A 20,026-nucleotide genomic window follows, 5' to 3' on the forward strand; every position below is an offset into this window, starting at 1 on the left:
GTCATAAATATAATAGAGACAGTAGATCTAGCTGGTCTGTCATAAATAATAGAGACAGTAGATCTAGCTGGTCTGTCATAATATAATAGACATAGAGACAGTAGATCTAGCTGGTCTGTCATAATATAATAGAGACAGTAGATCTAGCTGGTCTGTCTAATATAATAGAGACAGTAGATCTAGCTGGTCTGTCATAATATAATAAGACAGTAGATTAGCTGGTCTGTCATAATATAATAGAGACAGTAGATCTAGCTGGTCTGTCATATTATAATAGAGACAGGTAGATCTAGCTGGTCTGTCATAATATAATAGAGACAGTAGATCTATGGTCTGTCATAATATAATAGAGACAGTAGACTAGCTGGTCTGTCATAATATAATAGAGACAGTAGATCTAGCTGGTCTGTCTAATATAATAGAGACAGTAGATCTAGCTGGTCTGTCATATATATAATAGAGACAGTAGATCTAGCTGGTCTGTCTAATATAATAGAGACAGTAGATCTAGCTGGTCTGTCATAATATAATAGAGACAGTAGATCTAGCTGGTCTGTCATAATATAATAGAGACAGTAGATCTAGCTGGTCTGTCATATAATAATAGAGACAAGAGATAGATCTAGCTGGTCTGTCATAATATAATAGAGACAGTAGATCTAGCTGGTCTGTCATAATATAATAGAGACAGTAGATCTAGCTGGTCTGTCATAATATAAAGAGACAGTAGATCTAGCTGGTCTGTCATAATATAATAGAGACAGTAGATCTAGCTGGTCTGTCAAAATATAATAGAGACAGTAGATCTAGCTGGTCTGTCATATATAATAGAGACAGTAGATCTAGCTGGTCTGTCATAATATAATAGAGACAGTAGATCTAGCTGGTCTGTCATAATATACAGAGACAGTAGATCTAGCTGGTCTGTCATAATATAATAGAGACAGTAGATCTAGCTGGTCTGTCATAATATAATAGACAGTAGATCTAGCTGGTCTGTCATATATAATAGAGACAGTAGATCTAGCTGGTCTGTCATAATATAAGAGACAGTAGATCTAGCTGGTCTGTCATAATATAATAGAGACAGTAGATCTAGCTGGTCTGTCATAATATAATAGAGACATAGAGACAGTAGATCTAGCTGGTCCTAAATAATAGAGACAGTAGATCTAGCTGGTCTGTCAAATTAATAGAGACAGTAGATCTAGCTGGTCTGACATAATATAATAGAGACAGTAGATCTAGCTGGTCTGTCATAATATAATAGAGACAGTAGATCTAGCTGGTCTGTCATAATATAATAGAGACAGTAGATCTAGCTGGTCTGTCATATAATATAATAGAGACAGTAGATCTAGCTGGTCTGTCAAATATAATAGAGACAGTAGATCTAGCTGGTCTGTCATAATATAATAGAGACAGTAGATCTAGCTGGTCTGTCATAATATAATAGAGACAGTAGATCTAGCTGGTCTGTCATAATATAATAGAGACAGTAGATCTAGCTGGTCTGTCATAATATAATAGAGACAGTAGATCTAGCTGGTCTGTCATAATATAATAGAGACAGTAGATCTAGCTGGTCTGTCATAATATAATAGAGACAGTAGATCTAGCTGGTCTGTCATAATATAATAGAGACAGTAGATCTAGCTGGTCTGTCATAATATAATAGAGACAGTAGATCTAGCTGGTCTGTCATAATATAATAGAGACAGTAGATCTAGCTGGTCTGTCATATTATAATAGAGACAGTAGATCTAGCTGGTCTGTCATAATATAATAGAGACAGTAGATCTAGCTGGTCTGTCATAATATAATAGAGACAGTAGATCTAGCTGGTCTGTCATAATATAATAGAGACAGTAGATCTAGCTGGTCTGTCATAATATAATAGAGACAGTAGATCTAGCTGGTCTGTCATAATATAATAGAGACAGTAGATCTAGCTGGTCTGTCATAATATAATAGAGACAGTAGATCTAGCTGGTCTGTCATAATATAATAGAGACAGAGACTAGATCTAGCTGGTCTGTCAAATATAATAGAGACAGTAGATCTAGCTGGTCTGTCATAATATAATAGAGACAGTAGATCTAGCTGGTCTGTCATAATATAATAGAGACAGTAGATCTAGCTGGTCTGTCATAATATTATAGAGACAGTAGATCTAGCTGGTCTGTCATAATATAATAGAGACAGTAGATCTAGCTGGTCTGTCATAATATAATAGAGACAGTAGATCTAGCTGGTCTGTCATAATATAATAGAGACAGTAGATCTAGCTGGTCTGTCATATATAATAGAGACAGTAGATCTAGCTGGTCTGTCATAATATAATAGAGACAGTAGATCTAGCTGGTCTGTCATAATATAATAGAGACAGTAGATCTAGCTGGTCTGTCATAATATAATAGAGACAGTAGATCTAGCTGGTCTGTCATAATATAATAGAGACAGTAGATCTAGCTGGTCTGTCATAATATAATAGAGACAGTAGATCTAGCTGGTCTGTCATAATATAATAGAGACATAGAGACAGTAGATCTAGCTGGTCTGTCATAATATAATAGAGACAGTAGATCTAGCTGGTCTGTCATAATATAATAGAGACAGTAGATCTAGCTGGTCTGTCATAATATAATAGAGACAGTAGATCTAGCTGGTCTGTCATAATATAATAGAGACAGTAGATCTAGCTGGTCTGTCATAATATAATAGAGACAGTAGATCTAGCTGGTCTGTCATAATATAATAGAGACAGTAGATCTAGCTGGTCTGTCAAATATAATAGAGACAGTAGATCTAGCTGGTCTGTCATAATAAATAGAGACAGTAGATCTAGCTGGTCTGTCATAATATAATAGAGACAGTAGATCTAGCTGGTCTGTCATAATATAATAGAGACAGTAGATCTAGCTGGTCTGTCATAATATAATAGAGACAGTAGATCTAGCTGGTCTGTCATAATATAATAGAGACAGTAGATCTAGCTGGTCTGTCATAATAATAGAGACAGTAGATCTAGCTGGTCTGTCATAATATAATAGAGACAGTAGATCTAGCTGGTCTGTCATAATATAATAGAGACAGTAGATCTAGCTGGTCTGTCATATATAATAGAGACAGTAGATCTAGCTGGTCTGTCATAATATAATAGAGACAGTAGATCTAGCTGGTCTGTCATAATATATAGATAGAGACAGTAGATCTAGCTGGTCTGTCATAATATAATAGAGACAGTAGATCTAGCTGGTCTGTCATAATATAATAGAGACAGTAGATCTAGCTGGTCTGTCATAATATAATAGAGACAGTAGATCTAGCTGGTCTGTCATAATATAATAGAGACAGTAGATCTAGCTGGTCTGTCATAATATAATAGAGACAGTAGATCTAGCTGGTCTGTCATAATATAATAGAGACAGTAGATCTAGCTGGTCTGTCATAATATAATAGAGACAGTAGATCTAGCTGGTCTGTCATAATATAATAGAGACAGTAGATCTAGCTGGTCTGTCATAATATAATAGAGACAGTAGATCTAGCTGGTCTGTCATAATATAATAGAGACAGTAGATCTAGCTGGTCTGTCATATATAATAGAGACAGTAGATCTAGCTGGTCTGTCATATATAATAGAGACAGTAGATCTAGCTGGTCTGTCATAATATAATAGAGACAGTAGATCTAGCTGGTCTGTCATAATATAATAGAGACAGTAGATCTAGCTGGTCTGTCATAATATAATAGAGACAGTAGATCTAGCTGGTCTGTCATAATATAATAGAGACAGTAGATCTAGCTGGTCTGTCATAATATAATAGAGACAGTAGATCTAGCTGGTCTGTCAAATATAATAGAGACAGTAGATCTAGCTGGTCTGTCATAATATAATAGAGACAGTAGATCTAGCTGGTCTGTCATAATATAATAGAGACAGTAGATCTAGCTGGTCTGTCATAATATAATAGAGACAGTAGATCTAGCTGGTCTGTCATAATATAATAGAGACAGTAGATCTAGCTGGTCTGTCATAATATAATAGAGACAGTAGATCTAGCTGGTCTGTCATAATATAATAGAGACAGTAGATCTAGCTGGTCTGTCATAATATAATAGAGACAGTAGATCTAGCTGGTCTGTCATAATATAATAGAGACAGTAGATCTAGCTGGTCTGTCATAATATAATAGAGACAGTAGATCTAGCTGGTCTGTCATAATATAATAGAGACAGTAGATCTAGCTGGTCTGTCATAATATATAATAGAGACAGTAGATCTAGCTGGTCTGTCATAATATAATAGAGACAGTAGATCTAGCTGGTCTGTCATAATATAATAGAGACAGTAGATCTAGCTGGTCTGTCATAATATAATAGAGACAGTAGATCTAGCTGGTCTGTCATAATATAATAGAGACAGTAGATCTAGCTGGTCTGTCATAATATAATAGAGACAGTAGATCTAGCTGGTCTGTCATAATATAATAGAGACAGTAGATCTAGCTGGTCTGTCATAATATAATAGAGACAGTAGATCTAGCTGGTCTGTCATAATATAATAGAGACAGTAGATCTAGCTGGTCTGTCATAATATAATAGAGACAGTAGATCTAGCTGGTCTGTCATAATATAATAGAGACAGTAGATCTAGCTGGTCTGTCATAATATAATAGAGACAGTAGATCTAGCTGGTCTGTCATAATATAATAGAGACAGTAGATCTAGCTGGTCTGTCATAATATAATAGAGACAGTAGATCTAGCTGGTCTGTCATAATATAATAGAGACAGTAGATCTAGCTGGTCTGTCATAATATAATAGAGACAGTAGATCTAGCTGGTCTGTCATAATATAATAGAGACAGTAGATCTAGCTGGTCTGTCATAATATAATAGAGAGAGACAGTAGATCTAGCTGGTCTGTCATAATATAATAGAGACAGTAGATCTAGCTGGTCTGTCATAATATAATAGAGACAGTAGATCTAGCTGGTCTGTCATAATATAATAGAGACAGTAGATCTAGCTGGTCTGTCATAATATAATAGAGACAGTAGATCTAGCTGGTCTGTCATAATATAATAGAGACAGTAGATCTAGCTGGTCTGTCATAATATAATAGAGACAGTAGATCTAGCTGGTCTGTCATAATATAATAGAGACAGTAGATCTAGCTGGTCTGTCATAATATAATAGAGACAGTAGATCTAGCTGGTCTGTCATAATATAATAGAGACAGTAGATCTAGCTGGTCTGTCATAATATAATAGAGACAGTAGATCTAGCTGGTCTGTCATAATATAATAGAGACAGTAGATCTAGCTGGTCTGTCATAATATAATAGAGACAGTAGATCTAGCTGGTCTGTCATAATATAATAGAGACAGTAGATCTAGCTGGTCTGTCATAATATAATAGAGACAGTAGATCTAGCTGGTCTGTCATAATATAATAGAGACAGTAGATCTAGCTGGTCTGTCATAATATAATAGAGACAGTAGATCTAGCTGGTCTGTCATAATATAATAGAGACAGTAGATCTAGCTGGTCTGTCATAATATAATAGAGACAGTAGATCTAGCTGGTCTGTCATAATATAATAGAGACAGTAGATCTAGCTGGTCTGTCATAATATAATAGAGACAGTAGATCTAGCTGGTCTGTCATATATATAGAGACATAGACAGTAGATCTAGCTGGTCTGTCATAATATAATAGAGACAGTAGATCTAGCTGGTCTGTCATAATATAATAGAGACAGTAGATCTAGCTGGTCTGTCATAATATAATAGAGACAGTAGATCTAGCTGGTCTGTCATAATATAATAGAGACAGTAGATCTAGCTGGTCTGTCATATATAATAGAGACAGTAGATCTAGCTGGTCTGTCATAATATAATAGAGACAGTAGATCTAGCTGGTCTGTCATAATATAATAGAGACAGTAGATCTAGCTGGTCTGTCATATATAATAGAGACAGTAGATCTAGCTGGTCTGTCATAATATAATAGAGACAGTAGATCTAGCTGGTCTGTCATAATATAATAGAGACAGTAGATCTAGCTGGTCTGTCATAATATAATAGAGACAGTAGATCTAGCTGGTCTGTCATATTATAATAGAGACAGTAGATCTAGCTGGTCTGTCATAATATAATAGAGACAGTAGATCTAGCTGGTCTGTCATAATATAATAGAGACAGTAGATCTAGCTGGTCTGTCATAATATAATAGAGACAGTAGATCTAGCTGGTCTGTCATAATATAATAGAGACAGTAGATCTAGCTGGTCTGTCATAATATAATAGAGACAGAGATAGATCTAGCTGGTCTGTCATAATATAATAGAGACAGTAGATCTAGCTGGTCTGTCATAATATAATAGAGACAGTAGATCTAGCTGGTCTGTCATAATATAATAGAGACAGTAGATCTAGCTGGTCTGTCATAATATAATAGAGACAGTAGATCTAGCTGGTCTGTCATAATATAATAGAGACAGTAGATCTAGCTGGTCTGTCATAATATAATAGAGACAGTAGATCTAGCTGGTCTGTCATATTATATAGAGACAGTAGATCTAGCTGGTCTGTCATAATATAATAGAGACAGTAGATCTAGCTGGTCTGTCATAATATAATAGAGACAGTAGATCTAGCTGGTCTGTCATAATATAATAGAGACAGTAGATCTAGCTGGTCTGTCATAATATAATAGAGACAGTAGATCTAGCTGGTCTGTCATAATATAATAGAGACAGAGAGTAGATCTAGCTGGTCTGTCATAATATAATAGAGACAGTAGATCTAGCTGGTCTGTCATAATATAATAGAGACAGTAGATCTAGCTGGTCTGTCATAATATAATAGAGACAGTAGATCTAGCTGGTCTGTCATAATATAATAGAGACAGTAGATCTAGCTGGTCTGTCATAATATAATAGAGACAGTAGATCTAGCTGGTCTGTCATAATATAATAGAGACAGTAGATCTAGCTGGTCTGTCATAATATAATAGAGACAGTAGATCTAGCTGGTCTGTCATAATATAATAGAGACAGTAGATCTAGCTGGTCTGTCATAATATAATAGAGACAGTAGATCTAGCTGGTCTGTCATAATATAATAGAGACAGTAGATCTAGCTGGTCTGTCATAATATAATAGAGACAGTAGATCTAGCTGGTCTGTCATAATATAATAGAGACAGTAGATCTAGCTGGTCTGTCATAATATAATAGAGACAGTAGATCTAGCTGGTCTGTCATAATATAATAGAGACAGTAGATCTAGCTGGTCTGTCATAATATAATAGAGACAGTAGATCTAGCTGGTCTGTCATAATATAATAGAGACAGTAGATCTAGCTGGTCTGTCATAATATAATAGAGACAGTAGATCTAGCTGGTCTGTCATAATATAATAGAGACAGTAGATCTAGCTGGTCTGTCATAATATAATAGAGACAGTAGATCTAGCTGGTCTGTCATAATATAATAGAGACAGTAGATCTAGCTGGTCTGTCATAATATAATAGAGACAGTAGATCTAGCTGGTCTGTCATAATATAATAGAGACAGTAGATCTAGCTGGTCTGTCATAATATAATAGAGACAGTAGATCTAGCTGGTCTGTCATAATATAATAGAGACAGTAGATCTAGCTGGTCTGTCATAATATAATAGAGACAGTAGATCTAGCTGGTCTGTCATAATATAATAGAGACAGTAGATCTAGCTGGTCTGTCATATTATAATAGAGACAGTAGATCTAGCTGGTCTGTCATAATATAAAGAGACAGTAGATCTAGCTGGTCTGTCATAATATAATAGAGACAGTAGATCTAGCTGGTCTGTCATAATATAATAGAGAGAGTAGATCTAGCTGGTCTGTCATAATATAATAGAGACAGTAGATCTAGCTGGTCTGTCATATTATAATAGAGACAGTAGATCTAGCTGGTCTGTCATAATATAATAGAGACAGTAGATCTAGCTGGTCTGTCATAATATAATAGAGACAGTATATATAAGCTGGGCTTATGTTATACAAGACAGTAGATCTAGCTGGTCTGACATAATATAATAGAGACAGTAGATCTAGCTGGTCTGTCATATTATAATAGAGACAGTATATCTAGCTGTTCTGTCATAATATAAACGAGACCGTAGATATAGCTGGTCTGTCATAATATATAGAGACAGTAGATATAGCTGGTCTGTCATAATATAATAGAGACAAAGAGACGGTAGATATAGCTGGTCGAACATAATATAATAGAGACAGTAGGTCTAGCTGGTCTGTCATATTATAATAGAGACAGTAGATCTAGCTAGTCTGTCATAACATAATAGTGACAGTAGATCTAGCTAGTCTGTCATAACATAATAGAGACAGTAGATCTAGCTGGTCTGACATAATATAATAGAGACAGTAGATCTAGATGGTCTGACATAATATAATAGAGACAGTAGATATAGCTGGTCTGTCATAATATAATAGAGACAGTATATATAGCTGGTCTGTCATGTTATAACAGACGACAGTAGATCGAGGCTGGTCTGACATAATATAATAGGGACAGTAGATCTAGCTGGTCTGTCATATTATAATAGAGACAGTAGATCTAGCTGTTCTGTCATAATATAAACGAGACCGTAGATATAGCTGGTCTGTCATAATATAATAGAGACAGTAGATCTAGCTGGTCTGTCATAATATAATAGAGACAGAGACGTAGATCTAGCTGGTCTGTCAAAATATAATAGAGACAGTAGATCTAGCTGGTCTGTCATATTATAATAGAGACAGTAGATCTAGCTGGTCTGTCAAAATATAATAGAGACAGTAGATCTAGCTGGTCTGTCAAAATATAATAGAGACAGTAGATCTAGCTGGTCTGTCATAATATAATAGAGACAGTAGATCTAGCTGGTCTGTCATAATATAATAGAGACAGTAGATCTAGCTGGTCTGTCATATTATAATAGAGACAGTAGATCTAGCTGGTCTGTCATAATATAATAGAGACAGTAGATCTAGACTGTCTGTCATATAATAGACAGTAGATAATATAATAACGAGACAGTAGATATAGCTTTTCTGTCATAATATAATAGAGACAGTAGATCTATCTGGTCTATCCTAATATAATAGAGACAGTATATATAGCTTGTCTGTCATAATCTAATAGAGACAGTAGATATAGCTGGTCTGACATAATATAATAGAGACAAAGAGACGGTAGATCTAGCTGGTCTGTCAAAATATAATAGAGACAGTAGATCTAGCTTGTCCGTCATAACATAACAGAGACAGTAGATCTAGCTGGTCTGACAAAATATTATAGAGACAGTAGTTCTAGCTGGTCTGACAAAATATAATAGAGACAGTAGATGTAGGTGGTCTGTCATAATATAATAGAGACAGTAGATATAGCTTGTCTGTCATAATATAATAGAGACAGTAGTTCTAGCTGGTCTGACATAATATAATAGAGACAGTAGATATAGCTGGTCTGTCATAATATAATAGAGACAGTATTTATAGCTGGTCTGACATAATATATTAGAGACAGTAGATCTAGCTGGTCTGTCATAATATAATAGAGACAGTAGATCTATCTGATGTATCATAATATAATAGAGACAGTATATCTAGCTGGTCTGTCATAATATAAAAGAGAGAGTAGATCGAGATGGTCTGACATAATATAATAGAGACAAAGAGACGGTAGATCTAGCTGGTCTGTCAAAATATAATAGAGACAATAGATCTAGCTGGTCTGTCATAATATAATAATATATACAGTAGATATAGCTTGTCCGTCATAATATAATAGAGACAGTAGATCTAGCTAGTCTGTCATAACATAATAGAGACAGTAGATCTAGCTGGTCTGTCATAATATAATAGAGACAGTAGATCTAGCTCGTCCGTCATAACATAACAGAGACAGTAGATGTAGCTTGTCTGTCATAATATAATAGAGACAGTAGATCTAGATGGTCTGACATAATATAATAGAGACAGTAGATATAGCTGGTCTGTCATAATATAATAGAGACAGTATATTTAGCTGGTCTGTCATAATATAATAGAGACAGTAGATCTAGCTGGTCTGTCATAATATAATAGAGACATTAGATCTAGCTGGTCTGTCATATTATAATAGAGACAGTAGATATAGCTGGTCTGTCATAATATAATAGAGAGCGTAGATATAGCTGGTCTGTCATAATATAATAGAGACAGTAGTTCTAGCTGGTCTGACATAATATAATAGAGACAGTAGATATAGCTTGTCTGTCATAATATAATAGAGACAGTAGATATAGCTTGTCTGTCATAATATACTAAAGACAGTAGATCTAGCTGGTCTATCATAATATAATAAAGACAGTAGATCTAGCTGGTCTGTCATAATATAATAGAGACAGTAGATCTAGCAGGTCTGAATACTTTCCCAATGCTCTGTATTTCTTGTGTGGGCTGCTGTCCTACTTGAAATCAAATTTCCACATTAGCTACCGCTACCCTATTACAGTGGCTGAGTCACTGGCTTACTGGTGCTCTTCCATGCCGTCCCTAGGAGGAGAGCGTCACTTGAGTGGGTTGAGTCACTGAAGTGATCTTCCTGTCCGGGTTGGCGCCCCCCCTTGGGTTGTGCCGTGGCGGAGATCTTTGTGGGCTATATTCAGCCTTGTCTCAGGATGGTAAGTTGGTGGTTGAAGATATCCCTCTCATGGTGTGAGGGCTGTGATTTGGCAAAGTGGGTGGGGTTATGTCCTGCCTGTTTGGCCCTGTCTGGGAGTACCATTGGATGGGGCCAGTGTCTCCTGACCCCTTCCTGTCTCAGCCTCCAGTGTATATGCTGCAGTAGTTTGTGTCGGGGGGCTAGGGTCAGTCTGTTATATCTGGAGTATTTCTCCTGTCTTATCTGGTGTCCTGTGTGAATTTAAGTATGCTCTCTCTAATTCTCTCTTTCTCTTTCTTTCTTTCTTTCTCTCGGAGGACCTGAGCCCTAGGGCCATGCCTCAGGAATACCTGGCATGATGACTCCTTGCTGTCCCCAGTCCACCTGGTCGTGCTGCTGCTCCAGTTTCAACTGTTCTGCCTGCGGCTATGGAACCCTGACCTGTTCACCGGACGTGCTACCTGTCCCAGACCTGCTGTTTTCAACTCTCTAGAGATAGCAGGAGCGGTAGAGATACTCTGAATGATCGGCTATGAAAAGCCAACTGACATTTACTCCTGAGGTGCTGACCTGTTGCACCCTCGACAACTACTGTGACTATTATTATTTGACCATGCTGGTCATTTATGAACATTTGATCTAGGAAGAAACCTAGAGAGGAACCAGGCTATGAGGCTATGTTCTGTTATAATCGCCACCCGGCCCAGCCAGAAGAGGACTGGCCACCCCTCATAGCCTGGTTCCTCTCTAGGTTTCTTCCTAGATTTTGGCCTTTCTAGGGAGTTTTTCCTAGCCACCGTGCTTCTACACCTGCATTTGCTTGCTGTTTGGTGTTTTAGGCTGGGTTTCTGTACAGCACTTTGAGATCAACTGATGTACGAAGGGCTATATAAATACATTTGATTTGATTAATCAGAAACATGCTTTTTGTAAGTAGTTAGCCCTAACTGTGCTCTAAATTTAGCTGGAATTTAAGCTCGAAAGGATTTGAGAAATATAAGTGGTTGAGGACTATGATATTGGCCAAGTGTCGAACATCACCACATCCTAAATTAAGAAAGTACATTTGCACATGGAAATGTTCTTTAAACTTCCATAGACAGCCACATAGAAAAGTCCAATCTGAAAATTCCTAATAAAACACTTTAGCTGAGGCAGATTATTTTTTTTGTCCATCATTCACAATCGAAGATATTACAATTTTCTATTCGTCCAATGTCTGCCATGTTTTTGGATGACGTGATAACACCGTTGCTGCTCGCGCTATGAGGTTGCTCCATGTAAACCGGATGCAACACGGATATAGACAGTCCATGAATCGGAGTATGGGAAGAGGAGTAGATTACCTTGAAAACAACAGTCGGACATCTTGGTCTTCAGTTCTTATTATATCTCAGTGGTTATTTTGTGCTTATTCTTACTAGTGAAAGTCAGCAGAAAACAGATTAAATCACAGAATCAGCCTCTTTGGGAGTTCCACAAAACACACTTAATTCTTTCTGTCATTAGTTTCAAGTTTTTAATGTCTCATCACGCACACGTACAGTGCCTTTACTGTCATGTTGGGGTTAGAGCCTGCATAATCAATGTAATACTAAAAATAACAAGGTAGAACAAAAACACACAAGATATAAGCATAAGAAGAACACAATAAATTAAGTAAGCATACTGAATATAGTATGCTGAGGTAAGGTACCCAACATTACCTAGGTAACTAGCAAACTACATTTGTTTATCTGAATCAAAAGTTAGCTAGCTAGACATTCCAAAGCATATCAATGTAAGTAGCCAGCTGCTATCTGGTGATGAGATAACATTAGCTTTGTTAGGTTATGTTAGCTAGCTAACTAATTAATCATTCGACAAATAACTAGCTAACTATCTACCGCAGAGGCAAACGTGACTCTATGCATTCTATTTGGAGTGTGATTCCATCAACATCTGCAGCGGCCTCAACATCATGCTCAGCACCAGGAACTAGGGTAAGTCACCTTCTCAAAATCTTACAGAAATGTACGAAATCTTTCCATGACTCAACTCGTCTCCAGTGTATCCCAGCTGAAATCAATGGGTTGTATGTTCCTATGTAAAAGAAAATCAACATAGCTCCTGTGAACCTGTTATCTAGTACCAACACCATTTTGAAAAGCCTGCCTTTGAGGGTGGGAACCAGGAAGTAGGTCTCACGTCAGGCTGCAGTCTTTACAAAGCCAGGGAAAATGAGTCAACCTGCAATGTCCTGGTAGATAGGAACATCATTGAGACAAGTCCAATGGCTTTATTGACCAACATACACTATATATACAGCAGTATGTGGACACCCCTTGAAATTAGTGGATTCGGCACACAGCTATGGAATCTTCATAGACAAACATTGGCAGTAGAATGGCCTTACTGAAGAGATCAGGGACTTTCAATGTGGCACCGTCATAGGAAACCACAAAAAGTCATTTTGTCAAATTTCGGCCCTGCTAGAGCTGCCCTGGTCAACTGTAAGTGCTGTTATCGTGAAGTGGAAACGTCTAGGAGAAACAACGGTTCAGCCGCAAAGTGGTAGGCCAAACAAGCTCACATAACGTGACCGCCGAGTGCTGAAGCGTCTAGCGTGTAAAAATATACTGTGCTCGGTTGCAACACTCACTACCAAGTTCCAAACTGCCTCTGGAATCAACGTCAGCACAATAACTGTTCGTAGGGAGCTTCATGAAATGGGTTTCCATGGCCGAGCAGCCGCACACAAGCCTAAGATCATCATGCGCAATGCCAAGCGTCGGCTGGAAGGGTGTAAAGCTTGCCGCCATTGGACTCTGGAGCAGTAGAAACACGTTCTATGGAGTGATGAATCACGCTTCAACATCTGGCAGTTCGACAGCTGAATCTGGTTTTGGTGGATGCCAGGAGAACACTACCTGCCCCAATACATAGTGGTAACGGAAAAGTTTGGTGGATGAGGAATAATGGTCTGGGGCTGTTTTTCATGAGCTCATGAGCTCCATCAGCAATAGATGTGAATATAAAAAGGAAAATGAATGTGCTTATGCAACAAATGTTATCACATTGAATCGTATTGTATCACATTGAATCGTATTATATGATATGGAATCGTATGGTATTGCATAGAATCGTATGGTATTGCATTGAATCGTATCGTATCGCATTGAATCGTGTTGTATCGCATTGAATCGTGTTGTATCGCATTGAATCGTATTGTATCACATTGAATTGTGTTGTATCACATTGAATCGTGTTGTATCGCATTGAATCGTGTTGTATCGCATTGAATCGTGTTGTATCACATTAAATCGTGTTGTATCACATTGAATCGTATTGTATCACATTGAATCGTGTTGTATCACATTAAATCGTGTTGTATCGCATTGAATCATGTTGTATCGCATTGAATCGTGTTGTATCACGTAGAATCGTATGGTATTGCATTGAATCGTATCGTATCGCATTGAATCGTGTTGTATCACATTGAATCATGTTGTATCACATTGAATCATATTGTATCGCATTGAATCATGTTGTATCGCATTGAATCGTGTTGTATCACATTGAATCGTGTTGTATCGCATTGAATCGTGTTTTATCACATTGAATCGTGTTGTATCACATTGAATCGTGTTGTATCGCATTGAATCGTGTTTTATCACATTGAATCGTGTTGTATCACATTGAATCGTATTGTATCACATTGAATCGTGTTTTATCACATTGAATCGTGTTGTATCACATTGAATCGTGTTGTATCACATTGAATCGTGTTGTATCACATTAAATCGTGTTGTATCGCATTGAATCGTGTTGTATCACATTGAATCGTGTTGTATCACATTGAATCGTGTTGTATCACATTGAATCGTGTTGTATCACATTGAATCGTGTTTTATCACATTGAATCGTGTTGTCTCACATTGAATCATGTTGTATCACGTTGAATTGTGTTGTATCGCATTGAATCGTATTCACCCCCTGGACAGGACACTAGTACACCCCCTGGACAGGACACTAGTCCACCCCCTGAACAGGACACTAGTCCACCCCCTGGACAGGACACTAGTACACCCCCTGGACAGGACACTAGTCCACCCCCTGAACAGGACACTAGTCCACCCCCTGAACAGGACACTAGTCCAACCCCTGAACAGGACACTAGTCCACCCCCTGGACAGAACACTAGTCCACCCCCTGAACAGGACACTAGTCCACACCCTGGACAGGACAATAGTATATCACCTGGACAGGACACTAGTCCACCCCCTGAACAGGACACTAGTCCACCCCCTGAACAGGACACTAGTACACCCCCTGGACAGGACATTAGTCCACCCCGTGAACAGGACACTAGTCCATCCCCTGAACAGGACACTAGTCCACCCCCTGAACAGGACACTAGTACACCCCCTGGACAGGACACTAGTCCACCCCCTGAACAGGACACTAGTCCACCCCCTGAACAGGACACTAGTCCAACCCCTGAACAGGACATTAGTCCACCCCCTGGACAGGGCACTAGTCTATTACCTGGACAGGACACTAGTCCACCCCCTGAACAGGACACTAGTCCACCCCCTGAACAGGACACTAGTCCACCCCCTGGACAGGGCACTAGTCTATCACCTGGACAGGACACTAGTCTACAATATCTCCTGTTTCTGTAGTGAGATAGATTGATGTACAGGACACCCCCTGGACAGGACACTAGTCTATCAAACTGCTGATATACCTGTACCTTATGACCTGTAAGGAAGCACTCCATTCAGATACATGAATCACTCAAATGGAACAATGTGAAGAAGAAAATACTGGAGGGTGGCAGACAAACACTTCACAATAGTTTACATATAAACAAAAACAATGTGTGCACAAAACAAATAGTGTTTACTGGATATAAACTGCAATACTATCAGGATGTACATTTTTATTATCAACCATGATTATTATCAACAACAACAACAAAATTCACTCATTGAAAACTCTCTGTTCTCTTATAAAAAAATACCCCGTTTTTACAAAAGTAAATCTGTGTTTGCTAGTTGAAGACAGTTCAGCTCCACGTCAGCTGATTCCGTCCCTTCAGTTGTTCCGTGATTCTATAATTCCATAGAATGTTGCTCTGTGATTCTATAATTCCATAGAATGTTGTTCTGTGAACCTATAATTCCATAGAATGGTCTAGATTATTCACGAAGAAGCCTTTTCAAACGGCGATTCTGAATTCCATTTCAGTTGATCGGGAGCTGAATTCATCCATTCAACAAGAGTGTGGGCCCTTCTCCAAGGAGACAGCATTAGAATATCATTGACATATAGTGCATTATATACAAAAACACTGTACAAATCTATATTAAAATACATCTAGCGTTTGCCTCTACATTGTATTCTACCTGCTGTAAATAAATATGTGGTTGACAGACTTCATTATGTAGGAAATAGTTGAATCCATAGCCGAGTCCAGACTAGAAAGACATGGGCGATCTACCAGTGATGGTATCCAGCCATGCCTTTCAAGCCTCTCAGTGATGTATGCTGCACATGCATTTAGAGACAATACCAATGTCTAGTGAGATAGACAACCAATGAGGGCTTGGTAGCCAATGACGAGCTGATACGTGCTGGTGATTTGCCTGTCAGGCTAAATGAACTTCGGGTTTGAATAATGATGTCATCCTGCTGTCAGATCAAGCCAGTTGTAGATAACATGTTGTTACTCGATATGGCTGTTATTCTAAACAACACTCACCGGCCACTTTATTAGGTACACAACCACGTTCACCAAAATGGATCGCTCCTACAGACAGTGAGTCACGTGGCCATGGCTTGCTATATAAAGCAGGCAGACAGGCTTCGAGGCATTCAGTTACTGTTCCAATGAACGTTAGAATGGGCGAAACGAGTGACCTAAACGACTTTGAGCGTGGTGATTCAGTATCTCATAAATGGCCGTCCTCCTCCACGTGTACCTAATAAACTGGCCTGGTACTAGATGGGTGTACCTAATAAACTGGTAGTCATACTACTACTACTACTACCAGCACTACTACTACTACCAGCACTACTACTACTACTACCACTACCACCGCTACTACTACTACTACTACTACTGTTACTACTACCACCACTACTACTACTACTACTACTACTACTACTACTACTACTACTGCTTCTACAACTACTACTACTACTACTACAACTACTACTATTACAACTACTACTACTACTACTGCTTCTACTACTACTACTACTACTACTGCTACTACTATTACAACTACTACTACTACTACTGCTTCTACTACTACTACTACTACTACTGCTTCTACTACTACTACTACATCAGGTAAACTATAACTGTTTTTACCACATTTTATCCCAGACTTGAACGTATGAAATATAGCTTACTTGTTTTGCATATGAATTATTCTTAGAAGTTCTATCAATATGTACAATTATACTTTATGGATAAACTATCTAAACAATGAAAAAGATGTATGTAATTCACTCTACATCACAATATCTGGCTTTGGAATCAAATATATCTCTCTATAGCAGCCAAGGCAATACGTATGTATACATTATGTTCATATATAGTGAGTAACAAGGTCATATTAAGGACATAGACACTGTAACATATAGCCATGCCGTAAAAAATGGAGGATGAGTAGGAGAGGGAGGAGGAAGAGGAAGAGGTGGAGGAGTTGGAGAGGGAGGAGGAGGTGGAAGAGGTGGAGGAGTTGGAGGAAGAGGTGGAGGAGGAGTATGAAAAGAGGTGGAGGAAGAGGTGGAGGAGGTAGAGGAAGAGGTGGAGGAGGTAGAGGAAGAGGTGGAGGAGGAGCATGAGAAGAGGTGGAGGAAGAGGTGGAGGAGGAGGATGAGAAGAGGTGGAGGAGGTAGAGGAAGAGATGGAGGAGGAGCATGAGAAGAGGTGGAGGAGGTAGAGGAAGAGGTGGAGGAGGAGCATGAGAAGAGGTGGAGGAAGAGGTGGAGGAGGTAGAGGAAGAGGTGGAGGAGGAGCATGAGAAGAGGTGGAGGAAGAGGTGGAGGAGGAGGATGGGAAGAGGTGGAGGAGGTAGAGGAAGAGATGGAGGAGGAGCATGAGAAGAGGTGGAGGAAGAGGTGGAGGAGGTAGAGGAAGAGGTGGAGGAGGAGCTTGAGAAGAGGTGGAGGAAGAGGTGGAGGAGGAGGATGAGAAGAGGTGGAGGAGGTAGAGGAAGAGATGGAGGAGGAGCATGAGAAGAGGTGGAGGAAGAGGTGGAGGAGGAGGATGAGGAGAGGGAGGAAGAGGTGGTTGGAGAGGGAGGAGGAGGACAAGGAGTTGGAGAGGGAGGAGGAGGACGAGGCAAGGAGGTGGAGGAGGAGGACGGAGAGGTGGAAGAGAGGAGGAAGAGGAGGTGGTAGAGGAAGAGGTGGAGGAAGAGGTTGAGGAGAGGAGGAGGTTCCTTGGTAATGGTAAAAAAAAACTTAGAACTGGGGAGGAAGGATATAGAATGTGTCTGTCTGACCACTTCAGTCAACCCAGAAGAGTCCCACTGAGGCAATACTGGGGTGACGAGGCTGTACCGGGGTGACGAGGCTGTACTGGGGTGACGAGGCTGTACCGGGGTGACGAGGCTGTACTGGGGTGACGAGGCTGTACTGGGGTGATGAGGCTGTACTGGGGTGATGAGGCTGTACTGGGGTGACGAGGCTGTACAGGGGTGACGAGGCTGTACTGGGGTGACGAGGCTGTACTGGGGTGACGAGCCTGTACAGGGGTGACGAGGCTGTACTGGGGTGATGAGGCTGTACTGGGGTGATGAGGCTGTACTGGGGTGATGAGGCTGTACTGGGGTGACGAGGCTGTACTGGGGTGATGAGGCTGTACTGGGGAGACGAGGCTGTACTGGGGTGACGAGGCTGTACTGGGGTGACGAGGCTGTACCGGGGTGACGAGGCTGTACTGGGGTGATGAGGCTGTACCGGGGTGACGAGGCTGTACTGGGGTGACGAGGCTGTACCGGGGTGACGAGGCTGTACTGGGGTGACGAGGCTGTACAGGGGTGACGAGGCTGTACTGGGGTGACGAGGCTGTACAGGGGTGACGAGGCTGTACTGGGGTGACGAGGCTGTACTGGGGTGATGAGGCTGTACTGGGGTGATGAGGCTGTACTGGGGTGACGAGGCTGTACAGGGGTGACGAGGCTGTACTGGGGTGACGAGGCTGTACTGGGGTGACGAGGCTGTACAGGGGTGACGAGGCTGTACTGGGGTGATGAGGCTGTACCGGGGTGACGAGGCTGTACTGGGGTGATGAGGCTGTACCGGGGTGACGAGGCTGTACCGAGGTGATGAGGCAGTACCGGGGTCCTGTGGTTATTAAAACAGGGGCAGTACTGGGGTCCTGTGGTTATTAAAACAGGGGCAGTACTGGGGTCCTGTGGTTATTAAAACAGGGGCAGTACTGGGGTCCTGTGGTTATTAAAACAGGGGCTGTACTGGGGTCCTCTGGTTATTAAAACAGGGGCAGTACTGGGGTCCTGTGGTTATTAAAACAGGGGCAGTACTGGGGTCCTGTGGTTATTAAAACAGGGGCTGTACTGGGGTCCTCTGGTTATTAAAACAGGGGCAGTACTGGGGTCCTGTGGTTATTAAAACAGGGGCAGTACTGGGGTCATGTGGTTATTAAAACAGGGGCAGTACTGGGGTCATGTGGTTATTAAAACAGGGGCAGATACAGTGAGCTGTTTTGGCTTTGTACTCCAGCACTTCAGATTTGAAATGGTACAGCACGTTTTGTTCCACGTTCCCCCATTTTAGGGGATCAAAAGTATTGGGACAAACTCATGTATTTGTTCCCCTGTTTTATGGGAAAGGTTTAGTATTTTGTTCCATATTCCTAGCATGCAATGACTACATCAAGCTTGTGACTCTATAAACTTGTTGGATGCATTTGCTGTTTGTTTTGGTTGTGTTTCAGAGTATATTGTGCCCAATAGAAATGAATGGTAAATAATGTATTGTGTCATTTTGAAGTCACTTTTATTGTAAATAAGAATAGACTATGTTTCTAAACACTTAATGTGGATTATACCATGGTTACGGATAATCCTGATGAGTGAGAAAGTTACAGACGCACAAATATCATACCCCCTCTCAAAAATGCATGTCTTGGGGGTATACTAACCTCCCCTGTTATTGTAATGGTGAGAGGTTAGCATGTCTTGAGGGTATGCTAACCTCCCCTGTTATTGTAATGGTGAGAGGTTAGCATGTCTTGGGGGTATGATATAAAATGCTAACCTCCACTGTTATTGTAATTGTGAGAGGTTAGCATGTCTTGGGGGT

At 39.9% G+C, this 20,026-nt stretch overlaps 1 protein-coding gene across 1 annotated transcript; it reads right to left on the bottom strand.

Annotated features, from left to right (window-relative positions):
* Positions 1–18,208: 18,208 nt before the first annotated feature.
* On the bottom strand, positions 18,209–19,356 carry LOC109885494 (extensin-like). The gene is made up of 2 exons (XM_031816108.1): positions 19,348–19,356; positions 18,209–19,048 (listed from the first exon to the last, which is right to left on the bottom strand). The coding sequence occupies exons 1-2, from the start codon at positions 19,354–19,356 to the stop codon at positions 18,209–18,211; spliced, it is 849 nt and encodes a 282-aa protein (XP_031671968.1).
* Between the last annotated feature and the right edge of the window lie 670 nt (positions 19,357–20,026).

The sequence above is a fragment of the Oncorhynchus kisutch genome, linkage group LG3, assembly GCF_002021735.2.
Source record: "Oncorhynchus kisutch isolate 150728-3 linkage group LG3, Okis_V2, whole genome shotgun sequence".
Lineage (NCBI taxonomy): Eukaryota > Metazoa > Chordata > Actinopteri > Salmoniformes > Salmonidae > Oncorhynchus > Oncorhynchus kisutch.